This window comes from Gobius niger, assembly GCF_951799975.1.
Source record: "Gobius niger genome assembly, chromosome: 14".
Classification (NCBI taxonomy): domain Eukaryota; kingdom Metazoa; phylum Chordata; class Actinopteri; order Gobiiformes; family Gobiidae; genus Gobius; species Gobius niger.
Genome location: NC_136865.1, coordinates 23017528 through 23035201, shown reverse-complemented (window position 1 = coordinate 23035201; position 17674 = coordinate 23017528). Strand labels below are relative to the sequence as shown.

General features: G+C 40.9%; 1 protein-coding gene across 3 annotated transcripts in view; it reads right to left on the bottom strand.

Moving 5' to 3' along the window:
- Positions 1 to 16538, bottom strand: part of atp9b (ATPase phospholipid transporting 9B) — a 62184-nt gene extending 45646 nt beyond the window's left edge. For 2 of the 3 annotated variants that reach the window (XM_079570876.1, XM_079570877.1), the window contains exons 1-8: positions 16446 to 16538; positions 14340 to 14513; positions 9347 to 9497; positions 7163 to 7276; positions 6945 to 7053; positions 4806 to 4864; positions 3407 to 3458; positions 1954 to 2048 (exon numbers count right to left, since the gene is read on the bottom strand). In XM_079570876.1, the coding sequence (XP_079427002.1) occupies positions 1954 to 2048; positions 3407 to 3458; positions 4806 to 4864; positions 6945 to 7053; positions 7163 to 7276; positions 9347 to 9497; positions 14340 to 14513; positions 16446 to 16525 (834 nt within the window). In that variant the 5' untranslated portion in view covers positions 16526 to 16538. Of the gene's footprint in view, positions 1 to 1953; positions 2049 to 3406; positions 3459 to 4805; positions 4865 to 6944; positions 7054 to 7162; positions 7277 to 9346; positions 9498 to 14339; positions 14514 to 16036; positions 16365 to 16445 lie in introns of those variants that run through there. The other variant, XM_079570878.1, reaches the window with a different exon arrangement.
- Positions 16539 to 17674: the final 1136 nt, after the last annotated feature.

Below are 17674 nucleotides of genomic sequence, written 5' to 3'. Positions count from 1 at the left end.
CATCACAGAGCTACCAAAATCACACATAATGTGTATTAGAGTGTCTAGTTTCACAATTAAAAAACCCCCTGCAAAAACAAGTTTTTCTGTTTTTGGCACTGTGTTAAGTGGCAGTAAATTGTCCTCTTAAAGCCACAGAGCGGGACATTCCAGGTTCAATGTTGCTCGGTCACAGGAGCAACTAAACTGTTGTAAACTGAAAACATAAACAAACATGCCTGTGATACTATGATCAGCGAGACACAGATAATGCTATTTTTGAGATCAAAGTAAAGCATCAGGGACAGGACTTGGAGTCAAAGTAAAGCAGCCGTAAGAGACAAACAGGTGATGTCTCGCTCCCGGCAAAGTTAGGAGCAATGCTGCGTTCCTGCGTTATGAGTTTAATCATTCTGACACACTTCCTTGGGGGCCGCCATTGTTGTGCTCAGCTCGTATCTGAAGTCGGACCACTCTGATCGTCTCCGAGTTTACTAGTTGTAATCACTAGTTTGAGCTCAGGATATTTTTCCAAGTCGGAGGTTGGAAATTAACCAGATGCGAACGGCCTGGAACGCAGCATAGGGTCTGACGAGAACTGAGCCAATTCACAATAAAGGGGCTATTTTTAACTAATAAATATTTCACTGTGTGAAATATAACATGGAAAGATTTCTTTTATATTTTTTGGCTTTAGTAAATGATCTGCCAGCTTAAGCAAGTGTGTTGCACATGTTGACAAGATAGATTTACTCAACCTCTTACTGTTACTTTTTTTTTTCCATGTTTTGGTCACATTTTTGTGGTTTCATCACAGGCACTATACAACAAAAAAGCAATAAAAACATGACAAAACGCAAAAAAAAATAAAAGCAACAAAACAACAAACATGTGGAAAAAAAGCAACAAAGACGGCTAAAGCTTGAGCACAAAAACTAGGAAGAAGCTTAGATGAGTTTGTAGGTCTTAGCTTTCAAATGAGGCGTTACCCTAACCTATAGGCTATAAGTGCCAGTCAAGTTGCTTTTAGATTTTGATCAATTCCAAACTGGAGAAAATGCGTGTGGTTAAAAGGGGGGTTAAGGCGTTAAAGATGCCTTTACATTCCTTCACAGTGGCCTCTACAACTCTCCAGAATCAATTGATTTGTAGGTTTTCTGGTGCGAGGGTCCATGGACAGTGAAAACCTACCAGAAACTCTAAAAACAATTGATCCTGGAGCATCATAGCGGCCACTGTGAGGGAAAATGAAGACAAAATAAAGGCCGCTGGGTCACTGAAAGGTCAAATACAAATGTTGCTATAGTTCTTTTTTTTTTCAAAAGTTGCATCATGTCTCTTTAAGTTTAGTTTTAATCTATTGATTTATTTGAACAGGGACAATGTACAATATACATCAACCCCAAAAAGGAGAGATGCATTGTACCAGGTTGTAGCACTTCTGCTAATTTGCACCTGCAGTCCCTGGGCAGGCTGATGTCAACAGAGATCAGAATAATAGTTTGACATCCAATTTTGGCTGAAAGTTATAAACACTGTAAAACTGCCAGCAGCAGCGACCACCATTTTAAAAACAGATTTAAAAGCCTCAATAACAATCAGCTTAATAATCCACAGCTCAGTCGACTCAAGCTCATTTGGCCTCAACCAGAAAATTGATTTAATTATTACCATTATTCAGTGTGACATGCAACCAGAGCAGCCGATACACTGAACCTGGTCCAAACATCACAGCTTTTTAGCATGCAATGGAACAATGACACATCAGCACAAAGAGGCCAGAAAGGTCAATATAACTGTAGCCAACATTACATGATTTAAAGTGGACATTCATGCATAAATGATTGGTATGTTTGCAACAAGGGATTGAAGTTGATTTATGTGTCAGACAAAGCTCTTGTGTTCGCTGGAGCTGTGAGCGGGTCTGAGTAAAAGGCTAAACATAAAGTCATGAGTACGCTGTGCAGTACACACCCCGACAGCAGGAAGTCTCTGAGTGCAGCCCACAGCCACTTTCAGTTTCCAGTCCGTCTCCCCATCCAGCTGATCAGTCCGGATGAAACAAGCACCTGGAGAATCACACCACAATAAGAAATATGACGATTGAGGAACTGTTTCTTAAAGGGGAAGCTTTACAGGTGAAAATATAAAATGCACATGAGTATATATATAAAGTTACAAATGTGGAAAATGTCAGCCTGTAAGCCTTCTTCTTCAACCAAGCTTGTCGTTCGATTTCCCTGACAGAATGTTGCTCTTTTTCTGCAAAAGCCTTTAAATAAGACGTAGACAATTATGCTTGAAGGCCAAACCCGCTAGTTCTGAGTCAAGGCTTTATCCACTCACCGACTGTCAAGAGCGTAGTAGTATCTCACAGTTAAAAGAGTCCTAATCTTCTCTTACACATCTCTTGTGTTGAGCCACATCCTTCTAGTCTCCATTTCCAAAATATGACTGTCCTTTTCCTAACAAGTGAAGAGCTAAGAGCCAAAAGCTTGCACAAAAGTAGCGTTCTTGTCTTGATAAAAATGCTGTCCCGAGTTCAACAATCAGCTGAATTTACAGTTCAGGCACAAATATTGCAAACACACGGTAATCTAATAGTCTTTTCTTTGCCAAAACTGAGCTCAAAGCACAAAATCGCACCAGAAACTGCCCTGCTGTGTTAAAACGATTGACTCCAGGGGCAGGATATTAATAAAGAGCTTATTGGAGATGAGTGAGCGCTGCAGCGGCTGAGGACACTCAACAGTCATGACCTGCATTGATCTGAGGTAATATTACACATGAAACGATCAGAGGAGACAAACCGTTTGACAGACGGGCCAAAGGGCAGAGCTAACCCGCCCCCGGAGGCTTCGATATGACGGGACATTAAACAAGGCGGAGAGAAATGACTTAAGACTGCGGCACTGACAGGTCTGCGGGAAAAAAAACTCCCTGTGTATGATACAAATTTCAACACAATGTAACAAACAGCAGGAAATAGGATCTTAAAACATCAGGCTGAAATAAACAAGAATAACATCAGGTCTGAATCACAACTTAATCACACCTAAGCCAGATAAGAATAATCATTTCAAAGACTAACCCAGGAATGAATCAGGAACTCCCAGTCTCACACAAACTACTGTATCTGTGTAAATGTTTTGATAAAATGACATTAAAACACTCCTCTGATCATTTCCTATTAAAACTGCTCATCGAATCGTCAGTCACAGGTTCAATGTGACATAAACAATACGAATCAAGGACCGCTATTATGGGACGAACAACGGACTGTGGGAAAGTCAAACCCCACATCTAGATGATCTCAACAGCGACGCAGGGCAGTGAGAAAACTCCAGAGTAATTGTATTATTCTCCACAGGCAACACATTCAGTCAATTGTGTAATAAATTTGCACAGTTAACAGAGACAGACTCACCATTTTTCTCAGACGTTCTGAGGAAGATCATGTCTGCGGGAATCCTCTGGTTCTACGAAGAGTAAAATGCATAAATGTGCACAATGTCACGGACAGATGAGTTTTAGGTTAAAGGTGCATCATGGAACTTTTAATGCGAGAAAACACACTTGATATTTGTGACCTTTTTGTATGGGTGGTTAGCATGGAGCCTTTACGTGCAAAGCTCCAGGATCAATTGTTTTGTAGGTTTTCCCACCAGAAAATCAGAAACTCTAAAAACAATTAATCCTGGAGCATCATAGAGGCCACTGTCATGGAATGTAAAGGCGCCTGCTAACCAGTGGGTCACTAAAAGGTAAAATAGAGAATTGAATTTATGTACCACGTTATACATAATACAAGCATTGTGAAATCTGTTGCACTCAGTGAGCTTCAGAAGCTTGAAGCCATGAAAAAGAAGATCTGAGGGAGAGTTACAGTTTGCCCATGATATAACATGTACAACCTTCTTCTGAAGAATCTCCAGCTTTTCAAGATGAGCAGGATACGTGTTAGACCATATGACATTGCAATAGTTTATGTGAGAGACCGATAGAGTTAAGAGAGCATCGAGAGGAAGATAGTGTCTCACCATAGAGAATAGACCGACATGTTTAGATAATTTATTCATTAGAGATTCAATGTGGGTTTTTTTTATTTAAACATACATCTATGTACTGCAAGGAATTTAGTGCTCTCGACTCTCTCAATTGTTCAACCATTTATTTAAATCTGTATCTAATTCACAATTTACAGTAGTTTTTGAAGGCTGTCTGGGTTTTTGTGTGACAGAAATAAATTAGTGTCATCTGCAAAGGTTACCTTGTGGAGGATATTTGTTGAATTCACAAAGTCATTTACACATAATATAAAGAGAAGTGGTCCTAATATTGATCCCCGAGGAACTGTATGAGTAATAATAATAATGCATTGGTTTTATATAGCGCTTTTCATACTCGGTGGTGGCAAGCTACTATTGTAGCCACAGCTGCCCTGGGGTAGACTGACGGAAGCGAGGCAACCAGTCTGCGCCATCGGCCCCTCCAACCACCACCACTCACTCACTACATTCGCTAGGCTTCCTTGTGTTCCCAAATGGTCTCCTGCCAGGCCCTTCCCTGCTTAGCTTCCAAGGTCTGACGGGATTGGGCAGAGCAAAGGCGGTATGGCCACAGTAACTTCTGAACCAACTGAGTGCAGTCCCTCTGCCACCACAATGTTGTAATTTACCCAATAAAATGTCAAAATCAATGGTATCAAACACTTTTGATAAATTAAGGAAGACACCTATTCCACACTTACCTTTATTAACAGACATACTAACATACTAACATTGTATTGATCAACTCATCAGCAATAACAAAAGGCATGTCTGTACCTTCTCTACAATGATGAGGTCTCCCACTTGTATGTCTGAACTCTTCACTTGAACTTTACCTGAGAAAAAGGAAAAGTTTATTTCAGATTGAAATATATACACATTCGTCTTTTTGTTCTACCAAGCTTAGAGGCTTTCTACATTGCATTGTTTGATTTCATTTTGTAACACATCATCTAGTTGTTTATGAAGTAGATCAAAACCATAGGGCACACAGTTTATTTAATATATCCTCCTCTATGCATAGAGACTTAACTGCCTACAAGCCCGGTGCACTCAGCGGGTGTGAAAGTTACAGCGCGTGTCACTGATCCGCCGCTGGGGACCGACCGCACAATCAACAAAAGGACACGTCTTAGATCACAGGCTCTGGAGAAACCTAGAGAAAATCGATGCTCTCACGACCCGAGCCACGACTTCTGTTACAAGTGTAGATGCAGCTTCTAATTGCACGGGGAGCGCGGCACTGTACGGCAGAATATCGGCTATCATAATGTGGGCAAACAGCAGAGGTGGTGAGTTACCAAGTAAGTTTAGATACTGCACTTACAGTAGAGGTTTTGAAGATCTGCACTTTTCTTGAGTCGTATTGAGAACTTGTAACTTTTACTCCGCTACATTTGAAAGATAAATATAATACTTTCTACTTCACTACATTTCTATAAAAGCTCCAAAGTAAAACATAAATTGGCCATGTCTTGTGAAAAAGCTGAATAATAAACCGTTTTGCTTTCTACTTAATGACCCTGTACCTGATTTTAGATTAAGAAAAGGAAATAGGAAGCCACTAAATTAAACTATTACTTGTGGTTCAAACTTATTCCTAACTTTCCTAAGATGCTTGGAGTATCTGAATGCTCTGCACGTTTCACAACTTGCAGGGTCACCGTCATAGAAATGCTAGAAAACGAGCTTGCGAGTTCATGAAATTGATATAAATGCTTTATAATTAGAGGCACAGTGTTTTTTCCCACAAATGTCTGAGTTTACAATATACAAAAGAAAATTTGTCTGTCCCACTACTAAAAAAAAAAATGGCTTGATCTTCGTGTGAGCCTTCAATTTTGCACCCTTTCAAGACCCTAATGTCAAAAAATGCACACTCCAAAAAATAGCCTTAAAATATCCACATTCCTATTTTTTTCTGCTTCTTTTAACAAAAATCTTCAGCAGCTTTTGGGTCAAAATGACCCGAAGAGCACACAGGGGTACCTTAACGTTTTTTCCACAGTTAAAGCTCCAGTTTTTTCAATACCAGGAGTAGTTTGGCATCCGCACAGTAAAGTGAAGATTACTGCGCGGATTTCGAACAACTCCTGGTATTATTACGCCTTACAATATAGTTCCCCCTTTTATCCGCTTAGAAAATCCACATTGTTTAATTTTGTGTAATTATACTTTGTAGTGTAACACTTCACGTAACCATATTTAAATAGGGAAAACGTGGAAGAGCTTGGTAGCTTCTATCTTGACCAGTTTTGGAGCTATAGTGGAGAGGAGGAGAGGCTAAATGCTAACGCTGTCTGCGCTGTGTTTACGTGATTGAAGGCACGGGGGAAGATCAGACAGGTCCTAAAGAACTCGTCAAAGCTAAGGTAAGAACATATCTCAGTATGTAAAAACGGTGGCCTATTCCTTTAAGATTATTATCTATAATAATTATCGATCTATTATTGAGTGACAGTGCAGGATTTTAGAGGCAGTTGTGGTGAACAAGTCTGAGCTCATTCTACACATTAGGACATGGCTGGAACATGTAGGGGGAGGAAAATATGTAATTTGAACTTTTTAAAATATAATATAATTCCTAAGTAATAATGTGTCTGAACTTTTAGTTTTATTGAGGTAATGTTTGATCAGATTCAGTAGTGTCTGTACTTTTACTCACTTCAAAGCCCTCAGAAAAACATGTGATCCCACAAAATCATTACAAAGCCAACTGAAGTACAGCTTCATCCACCAAGCTGTCACGAAGCTTAACTCTCTCTTCCCTTCCCGGCTCTTCCTCTCTCTGCTTCCACCTGCGTTCACAAACTGTGCCCCTCAAAGACACTGAGCTCTTCCCCTCCCCACAAATAGCACCAAGGGTTTGAGAGCAATACAATTTAGATTTCTCTGTGAATTGACAATAACATTTACCTCGGACAGTGAGTTTGCTGTAGAGTTGGGAGTTCATTTCTTTATCCCTTTGATAACGCCGCACTTCATCCACAGCCTCTCGCACCATGGTCACCGCTAATACAAAAGCCTGAGAAAAGGCAAAAACGTTTATTTAAAAACACGCCGCAAAAGATCAATTAGAAAATGCCTCAATGGCAGATAAAATGTATTGTGAAATGAGTGTGTGGAGACATTACCAGCGGCGCCCAGTACGTGTACAGATATCCGATTTTGAGCGACGGCACAAACTGGGAACAGGCCACGACCAGGAAGTAGAGGTTGAGGAAGAACTTGAATTGCTGATAGAGAACCTGAGAGGAGAGAAGAAGAGGAGAGCTCAACGATGAACAGGGCAGGTCTCGGGATGGGTTACTGCACGGGTCCTGTAGTGGAATTAGAGACACTAACTTTATATTAGTCTAATGGAAACTCAGACAATGCTTAAAATGGCGGCACACAGTGACATCACTCACAACACACTACAGCACAAACGGTTGAGATGTTGGGTGCTTCAGTAAATAAAGGTGATTATGAATTTTGTTATGAAACTATCTATCTGGACATAACAAAAGGATTCCCTCAAGGCTCAATTTTAGGGCCTACTCTGTTCACAATTTACATAAACGGGGCCTTGGTTCCAAAGATGCAACTATTATTCTGTGATCTACTGCCGTTGTGTTGTTTCACCTACAGCTCATGTCATCTTGTATTTCATGACCTTTTGTATTTGCATTGTAATTGATGTGTTACAAACAGGTCTCTTTTTACAATGAGACAGAGATTCAAGGGACAAATCTGTAAATAAAGGATAAATGAACGAATGATAAAGTTTTGTGCTTAAGGGATTCTGCACCAATTTGTGATATAGATCTAACAAAAATATCAGACAAACTCTTAAGTTTGATTATGGCATTTGCTGTGGCATTGTTTCAATAAGCCTCTGCAATGGTTCAAGATTCATATCCAGTGGTGACTTATTTTTTTCAGGAAAGAGAATGGAATAGCTTAGTCATTCGGTATGATATTTTACTGAACGGTATTGTATGTTCCATTTGATTAACACTTGGACTTTGATTAAAATGGATCGAAATGAAGTCAATTACAGCTAAAAATGTTTAAAGTTCCATCCATTTTTTGTTTAAGGTTAAAGGGATATTTCAGGATTTTTGATAAATGGCCTCATTTCCTTGTTATCCAGAGTGTTGTTGATTTCTGGAGTAATATATATATTTTAATTCATGCAGTCCTTATATTTGAAGAGTTTAGTGGTGCTAGGCTAGTGCTAGGCTAGCGCATGTCTATGGTAACTAGTAGCCTGCACTAAAAACAGTCTGACCCAAGCACAGTGCACCTAAGGCAAATCACTTATAACACCAGACTGCCCATATAAATGTCTGTGACTGAATAACTTTGTTTTAAAATATAATATGCATTGAAAAGAACTTATATTTGAGCAGCATCAGCTTCCTGGTTGTAGCTACGCAGCGGCGGAGTGATCTGCGAGGTTACCGGATCTACAGTAGTTAGTTTACCTGCGACCGGCATTGCTACACGTGGAATTCACAAAGGAGCTTTCAATAAATCAGAAATGGCAACATTTGGAGGACGACCCCATGATTTTGAAGAGGTTTTTAATGCAGGCGACTAGTTAGCATAGACATGCGCTAGCCTAGCACTAACAGTCTACATTGGCCTTTATTAGCATTTCTGCTCAATGACAAACTTGTATATGTACTCATTGATTACTCCATACACCTGCATTGTACAGTAAATGGCGATGAGTGAAAGGCTGGACAATGCTTTCGCTTGTTTCTATGGCGCTCATGTGGGACTCTGCAAAGGACACTTTTCTAATGGCCAATCCATCAGTTACAGCTCTAGTACTGCATCCATCTAAGGTCAAATTTTGAATAATGTTTGCAATAATGGGAGCCCTGTGTCTGGTCACAGATAATCACAGACAATGAGATCAATGGAGGAGTTAATGAACCTCCCGACCTTTAAGGAAAAATGCAGTGGCTAAACTCAATCTGTGTGTTTTTAATAATTCAAAGAGCAGCGGGAAAAGTAGAGGTTTGGTCCAGCGCCGACTACGATATTAGACACTTCACTGGACAGGTGACATTTTATGGTTTAGGGAAATGCAGGTCTCTTAATTAAGGCTGTTTAATAAGTAACTTAGACTTCCTGGTGCCCAATAGTTCCACGTCTTTACATAACACTACATAACAGGGGCAGCCTCATCTTAACAAAAAAGGAAAATATTCTAATTCTGAGGCCTTTTACTTCCCGTTTTTCAGACAGTTTTACTTTCAATACTGCAGGCCAACTTTAGCAACGCCTTATGAATATGATGATTTGCCTTGTTCAGTGCGACTCACCCCAGGCACAAAAGTGATGATGTTGTACTTCTGGTTTTTGATGCCATTCTTGGGATATTTCTCTTCACATTTCTCAGGAGCGCCGAGCCACACGGTCCGCGCCTTCAGCTCCTTCTTTCTCCTACAGCAGCGAGCCAGGCAGTCACAGCAACTGGAGGAGGGCAACAATATTCATCATTAGTAAACATTCTTACACTTGAAGAAAAGTCTTACAGGTTGGGTTCACGTTTTACTATCTAATGATTTACTATTTGGTGGTGTTGGAATGCACAAACCTGCAATAGAATTTTTTTTTTTTTTACTTTAGGATGGCTTTATGGACCTAAGTTTAAGTGGAGATAATCAAATCTCTAATCTCACAATGGAGAAATTCACCTGTTACATTAGCTCTCAAGAAACACTCAGGGTGTGCAAAATAGACAGGAAATATTAACCAGGAGATAATAGCCCTACTTAATCCAAGTTCAATTAGAAAAATAGTGACTGAAACTGAACTGTTTCATGTGTTTTTGTGTGGGGCTGCCTCACACAAAGCCTTTTCTTTTAAAGTAAAACAATCAAACAAACTGGAGAATAAAACAGATTAACTGCTAAGATGGTAAAAGACTGTTGTGGAGTGGAGGAAGCTGCGCAGAGGAAGAGGAAGGAGGAGGTGGAGGAGCTGACCAGTGCAGGACACCACGCTCTAAAACAGGGACAAACCCAGGAGGCGCTGCACAGTTTCAGAGGATCAGAGGAGACTGAAGGCAGGCTGCCAGGTTTCCTCCTCTCCTCTCCTCTCCTCTCCTCTCCTCTCCTCTCCTCTCCTCTCCTCTCCTCTCCTCTCCTCTCCTCTCCTCTCCTCTCCTCTCCTCTCCTCTCCTCTCCTCTCCTCTCCTCTCCTCTCCTCTCCTCTCCTCTCCTCTCCTCTCCTCTCACTACAGACATTTTGTGTTTGCGTCGAACACGTAAATGCGGTGCACTTAATTAGGCTCCATAAACAGAAACTCGTCGCCGTCCCCATGGTCCCCACGCAAACTTACGCCCATGCGTCGCCTAACATTGGCAGAACAATAATTGGGCGATATATTGTGCCACTTTAGTCACCAGTGCTTCTTATTGCACTTCTAACTCTTAAAGGGCTGGTCTTGTGCTAAATCGACTTCTTTGAGATTTTTACCATATTACAGTGTTGTTCCCTCATCAAAAACATACCTGGAGCAATGTTTCTTTTTTTTCATTTTATTATATTTTATACTTTATTAATCCCGTAGGGAAATTCACTCTCTGCATTTGACCCATCCTCAATGTTGCTGGGGCGACCTGTAGAAGCAGTGAGCTGCCAGCATGGCCCGGCTCTCGGGGACCCATCTCCATGATGTGCAGCCAGGCTGGTGGTCAGAAAACTGGAGGATTCACCAAGTGTACATGTTTTAAGTGGTAGGGGAAACCGGAGTACCCGGAGGAAACCTACGCAGACACGGGGAGAACATGCAACCTCCACACAGAAAGGCCCCGTCCCTTGTGGGAATCGAACTCGGACCTTCTAGCTGTGAAGCACGAGCGCTAACCGCTGTGCTACCGTGCCGCCCAGCCCACTTTCAACCTACTGCGTATCTTTGAGGAATCTTTGGATCGTCTCCAGTGGCTTTACTTAGCAAAAAGCTCCACCTGTTCTCCTCCTCCTCTTCCTAAGCCTAATCCTCTAATTGCAGAGTAAAAACACTTGGAACACCAGGAAGTGAACCTACTGGATATTTAGTTTCGGCTGTTTTAGATCAACATTGCATTTTCTAACCTACAAAGACAGTGATAATGCAAGATACTGATAAAGATATGTTAAAGATTATTACCAAACACCCCCTCTTTAATATTACTGTACAACTTCCATTAGCCTCCATTGACTTGGCTGAGGCTGATGATGCATTATCGGGCGGACAAACAGTGTAAGTTGGCTGTGACCTGGCTGCACCTGTGCCCGTGTATACCGTCATGCTGCGCGACTTGGCCTCTACACTTTTCAAGTTGGCAAAACGCTAAATAAATCGAACTTTGGTGGAAAGTCATGTTTACGTTGGCCGTGTCTCTGAGCGCCGCGGGGGCAGATTCATAACGGTGATTATTTGAGCAAATGAAGGCTCTCCAAATAATAAGGCATTTGAACAGCGCCGGCTTATTCAAAGTGAACTATTTGCCTTTTATAATCCCGCACTAAGCACACAGAAAATTACTGGAAAGCATCAAACTGGTCAGCTGTGAAAAATCCGATTTGTTCATTAGCGAGAGGGAGGGCGGCGCGCGATCAATATGCAGCTACAGCGACCGACTCCAACAACAAGTCAACGAAATCTGAATTTTCATACGAATTTCTTTAAGTAAACATCTATTTATTTGCTCGCCGTTTATGAATGCCACACGCCGCTGTTCAAACAAATGTCTCCGTAGAGGGCGCGTGAATTATGAGCTGCATAAAACCCGCGTTGTTCCGTTTGACCTGACAATCTTGTTGGGACTGATGGTGCGCGTCCAAAAAACCCGTCCAAAAACACGCCCTTATCCTCTCTTTGCACTTCATGCTCAACTACCAGAGCGTTGAAACACAAACTGATCATCGCGGGGACAACTAGGGAAATATACAGCAACACTCCACATAACAGTGCAGTAACAAAACAGTATGTGTGTAATAAGTTTAAACTAGAAGCTGTGCTCGCTTTCACAACATTTAAGAATGTCACACGAAGGGCAGGAGCATAAATAACTGTATTTGAAGGAAATAACTAAAACAAAGGGTACGGTAAATCTCCAGATCGAGAGCTACTGGAGGTTTGGTTTGGAGTAAAAGAAAGAATTAAGCCCATTGAGCATATTATTGGGTTAAGGTGAGGAATGCCATTTAAATCGGGCTCTGTACCGTTAAACGATATGGTATATTTAAAAACTACTGGGATGGAAAAATAAAAGTATCATTAGAGACCAGGTTTTGCTGCTGTTTGTCCTGGGACAGCATTAACGGAAGTGACAGCTCAAATAAATGATACAAATGTAAAAGAAAATGTCTTTTATGGAATAAATTAACATTGTCGTTCCGTTTTATGGTTCTATGTGACAATTTTTTTAGCATAGGTATTGGAAAAAGTATCGCTAAAGGAACAGGCCACCATTTTTCCATACTGAGATATGGTCTTACCTGAGCTTAGACGAGTTGATACGTACCTGTCTGGCCTTTGAGTGCCCTCAGTCACGCAAAATGACCAAAGATGTTGTTAGCATTTGGCCCCTCCCAGTATATTCCTATAGCCTCCTATAATGGGGGTGAAGTTGGAAGCGACCACGCTCTTCCACGGGCAAAAGACCAGACAGGTACGTATCTACTCGTCTAAGCTCATGTCAGTATGGAAAAACAGTGGCCTGTAAGGTATTGGTGTTGAAAACTATGTAACGGTACCAACCCCTACATTTAAATACAGGAAAAGCAAACTTCACTCAGTCACTGTGCGGCCACACACTCTGAAAATCCACATATTGAACCTTTTCTAAATTGCAATAATTGACTTAATCAATGAGTGAACCAAGCATTTGTCACAGTAAGTTGTAATACAGCGCGGTAATACAGTCTGGTTAATGTATTCTACATTATCGCTTTAACCTGTGCACAGACCGTTTAATATTTAAAGGTCTTTATGGTGGTTTTAGTGCTTAGGTAGAGCTCCATAAAAACGGGCCACTGAGTAACTGAGAGTTGAACGTGGGGGCTGTGGGTGGTAGTCTTAAATAGTGCAGTAGGTGAATGGTAGTACAACGTGTGTTTCACAGAGAAGAGAAATTGTGTTTAACTGAGCAAAGATTTCTAGTGCCGGAAGTCCAGGATTACAATAAAAACATTTTTACAGGGGTAAATTATATAATCTGTATTAGGTGATTTAGTAACTTATGATCTAAATGTAAAAAGCCAAAATCAAACAAACCTAAACACTCTGACATTACGAACAATAGAGCAGTGTTGTTTTCGTCAACAAAGAGGATAATGGTATAATTTAATTGACACACCTTTTTTTAAATGATAACGTAATAATTACGCGCGAAAAATATCGCTTTGGGGAGTAAAACGAGACGAGACATTTATGAGTTTACGTCACTGAGACGAGACGAAAATGGGAGAAAGTGGTTTGCCAGACCGTTCGCAAACAGAGCTTGTGCGCGTAGAACACACCGCTACAGCGGCGCCGTCAGCTCACGTGGGCTCACAGGCTGCAGGCTGCGGCCCTCTCTCCCTCTTCCCCTCTCTCCCTCTTCCCCTCTCTCCCTCTTCCCCTCTCTCCCGCTCTCCCTCTCCCCGCACACCTCCATGGAGAGCGTCTGACAGTGATGTCAAAGTGACTTTATCTTTCCTCACTGACAGTTTCAATTACGTAGCGTATGAACGCAGAAAGCATGTTGATGAATCAATGTGCAGAACTGCTAGTTAAAAAAAAAAGAAAAAGGAAAACGATCAGAGGACAAGGAGAGCGGGTGCTTTTGGGAAAAAGCCTGTTCACATTGACACTTCTGCCAGTGCTTGTTGTGTTGTAATCTGTTTGTCAAAAGCTGTATGAAGCCATGAGATAATTATTTATTATTAAAAGGTCAGTACAGTCTGTCAACCTTCATCCTAATTTCCAAAACTTTGTTTATTAATTGTTAATTACTTTTTATACTAAAACTGACCAAAACATTTTGAGTTTTCAACTGACTAAAACGTATATTATATATAATATAATACAGTACTGTTCTATACATGACAACACAGGACCCTGCATGTACTTTTTTTTTAAATATAATTGGATTGTTTGAGCAAATCTGTATTTTTAGTATTCGTTTATCAATTCGTTGGACAAAGGCAAGGCAAGTTTACTTGTAGAGCACAATTCATACACAAGGCAATTCAAAGTGCTTCACAGTTGCAAAGAGCCCTATATGAATGAGTGGAAGTATTTTACTGTATTTGTGTATTTGTATATTTGAGAGTGTCAAGTACCTGCTGCATAGGATCTTCCAGCCCCCACACAGGAACCACCCCAGGCCCTTCTGTCGGTGGTTGGCGCGGGCCCGGGGCAGGGTCTGGTAGTCACTCTCATCGTTCTCAAAGCCCTCCTCCGACATCATCAGAGGCATCTCATCCAGGTTTGAAGGGTCATCTTCCAGAGAGAATCTACAGACAAAAACATATTATATTCACAGCGGTCATGTTTGGCTTCAGATGACATCACGACTTTGAAGTGCTTTAGATTGGATCATTTCGCAGCACCTCCATCATTGGATAAAGCTGCAGTGTAATGTGGCAAACATTTCTCTCATACAAAACGAAAAGCATCAACAACACTGCCAGACAGAAGCCACCTGAGAGCGTTACATCACCGCCGAATGAGCTCTGATGGTTTGGTTTCTCGTAAATGAGAAGCAATCAGCAATAATATCACATAACAGAGGGATTCAAAGCATTTAATGGCATGCATCACTCTCAGGCCTCTCCCATTCACATCCTACACAAATACTGAAAATGCAATGAGAAGCACTTCATGTCTTATTCATAAGGCCCTTTCAGCTGGTCAGACCGGCTCAGATCTGCATCACGGCTAGAGCTCCTTTGGTAAACCATTATTTGACCCTTTTTTAATAAATACTAGAAGTAAATGCAAATGAATAAAATATACATCTAGTCCTCCAGACATCACGTGGGAAAGCATGTCGTCTGTCCCCGCAGACGTGAGCGTGTAACAGACATGAGTTTAGCATCAGTTGGATTAAGTCGGATTAAGATGATCCAACTCTGCGCTTACGAAAAGAGCAGCAAAACCTCTGCAAACAGCTATGACTACGAGCCTGTAAGAAGAGAGAAGTCACTCCTGCAGAGGATAGAACGGTTACAAACCACATACAGTTATACAAGTTATATAATGACCATTGACTATCGCCGAATCTTCTTCTACATCACAACATAATTTAACATGGAAATGTATAATGTAATTGCTTCCATTATACCACATTGAAGTGCTTCTGGGATCGAAGTACACTCAAAGCTTCTTCATCTCACCCATAAAATCTTTATATCTGGAAATAAAAGCTGTATTTTTTTTTCATTCAGCCTTCAACAAATATTAATCTATCACAAGGTATTTATACATGTGATGAAAGTTTTCTTTTCCCCACTACAGAATCTGAGAATTTATCTTTAGTTATAATTTCTCCATATGTTAAGCATTTGGGGCCATTTTTGAACACAATAGGAAGCACAATTATGACAAACAATGACAGTCAGATGGCAAAAATGTGGCCAAAGTTCACTGCAGACATGTGGGAGGAAAATAGCAACATTGTGGATTCTGGCCAGTTCAGGGCCATAATAAATGCTTACTAAAATCGCTTTACTTTCAATTAAATATGCTTATAATGAATGTGGAAACAAAGTTACCTTTTGTCTTTAGCAAACACAGGGACATTGACATACTAGCATAACCCATCCGTGTTGCTTGATTACTTAACAGGTCCCAGAAAGGACAACGTCATTATAAACCACTGCTGTCCGCAGAATGACCATGCTAATAATTTACAAAATACAACAATTGTTTTGATTTCCAACATCCAATGACAGTAATAACATACTGTGTTGAGCAGTAAAGCGCTCCGTATAGTAGCCATATGATCACAAAAGCTACAATTGTTCAGTAAACATACCTGGAAAAGTGTACACGTCAGTTCAAGAGAAGTCGAAGGTGTTTAATGAGATCATTCTAGTCATCTCCCACAGTATTGACACTGGAGTCAGGTGAGGCTCGATCATGTGATGTGAATTGTCAAAGAGGGCTGTCTTAGCTGTGGATACGTATCTTCCTGGCTGTAGTGTCCGCACTGCACGGGTTAATGTGATGTTATATGGTTGGAAGTGAACAGGAAATGTTTTATATCCTGGAGACGCGGAACAGACAGCTGTCAGATGAGAAAAGGGGCAGGAACATGAACAGAGCTAGCAACACAGGCTAACAGCTAAAAAAAAACAATCAGCGACGGCGGACACCGGAAGCTCAGTCATAAACCGATATTTTAATTACGACCAAAGAAAGGACCACACGGAGCCTCTTTGTACCTTGAAAGTCTTGCGGAGTTGTAATACGGTATTCGCCTCGAGTTCTTCCTCACCGGATTTAACGGGATGCTGTCAGCCATCTTGGCTGGGCACTCTGCGTGATGACGTCACTTGAGGACGTACATGCCCACTTCAGGGTAGAAATGAAAAATAACCCTTTATTTTAATCAGGAAACAAAAGCATGATATCAGCGAGACAAGCCCGTGTCAATTCTTAGTTTTACAGTCTATGGGTCAATCAAGTTGGGTGCATCACCTGACCCGGATGGACAGAGCAGTTGATACAGAAATATATTTTTTCTGTCTAAATAATATTGCAGGTCTATATCCTAGTTCTATATCAATCAACATACAATAATAAGACTAATTTAAATGTTTTTATTATTATTATTATTTCTTCATTGAACCTCTTACCCCCCACCTTAACTGAGTCCATTTTCTTCAGTTCAGCTTTACCCAAACCTAAAAGCTTCTTGACTGGAGCTTGCAGTCTATAGGCCAGAGTAACACCTCATTTGAAAGCTACAAAACGAATAAGCTTCTTCCTCATTATGATCGTTACATTTTTGTCCTTTCTGGTTGAGTTTTTGTTGCTTTTTTGACATGTTTTGGTCACATTTTGTGGCTTGATCACAGTTACATTACACTCAAAACGAAATGGCGCTGAAATGCTACAATAAAGCAATGAAAACAACTTTAACATGACAACAAACACAAGGAAGAAGCTTAGATGAGTTTTGAAGGTCTTAGCTTTCAAATGAGGTGTTACACTGGCCTATAGGCTGTAAGCTCTCAGGTCAAGAAGCTTTTAGGGTAAATCTAGAGAAAATGTGCTCGGTTAAGGCAAAGGTTAAATAAATAAAAAACGTATTAAGGCCAATTTATATTTATATTTTGTCTTGGTCACATCATGTCTTGTGTCCAATATGATTAGGCCTATATACTAGCAAGGGAGAATAGGTTTAAGGAGGGATTTTTTTATGAAACAGCAGAAGCTCAGTCTCAGCAGGGGTGGGGGTTGATAGCCTGGGATCCAGAATGATCCCCCTCTGTATATTTTATACACGCTGGTACAGCGGTGAGTCTGGATTATTCCAGGCTAGGGGGTTGAGGCATGCCTTGTCCCCTTTCTGTAGCAGCCTATTGAGATCAGGTAAAACGACTGTCCTTTGTTGATGTCAATGGTCTCAGCCCTCTGTCTCAGCAGCAGAGCAGAACAAAAACGTGGA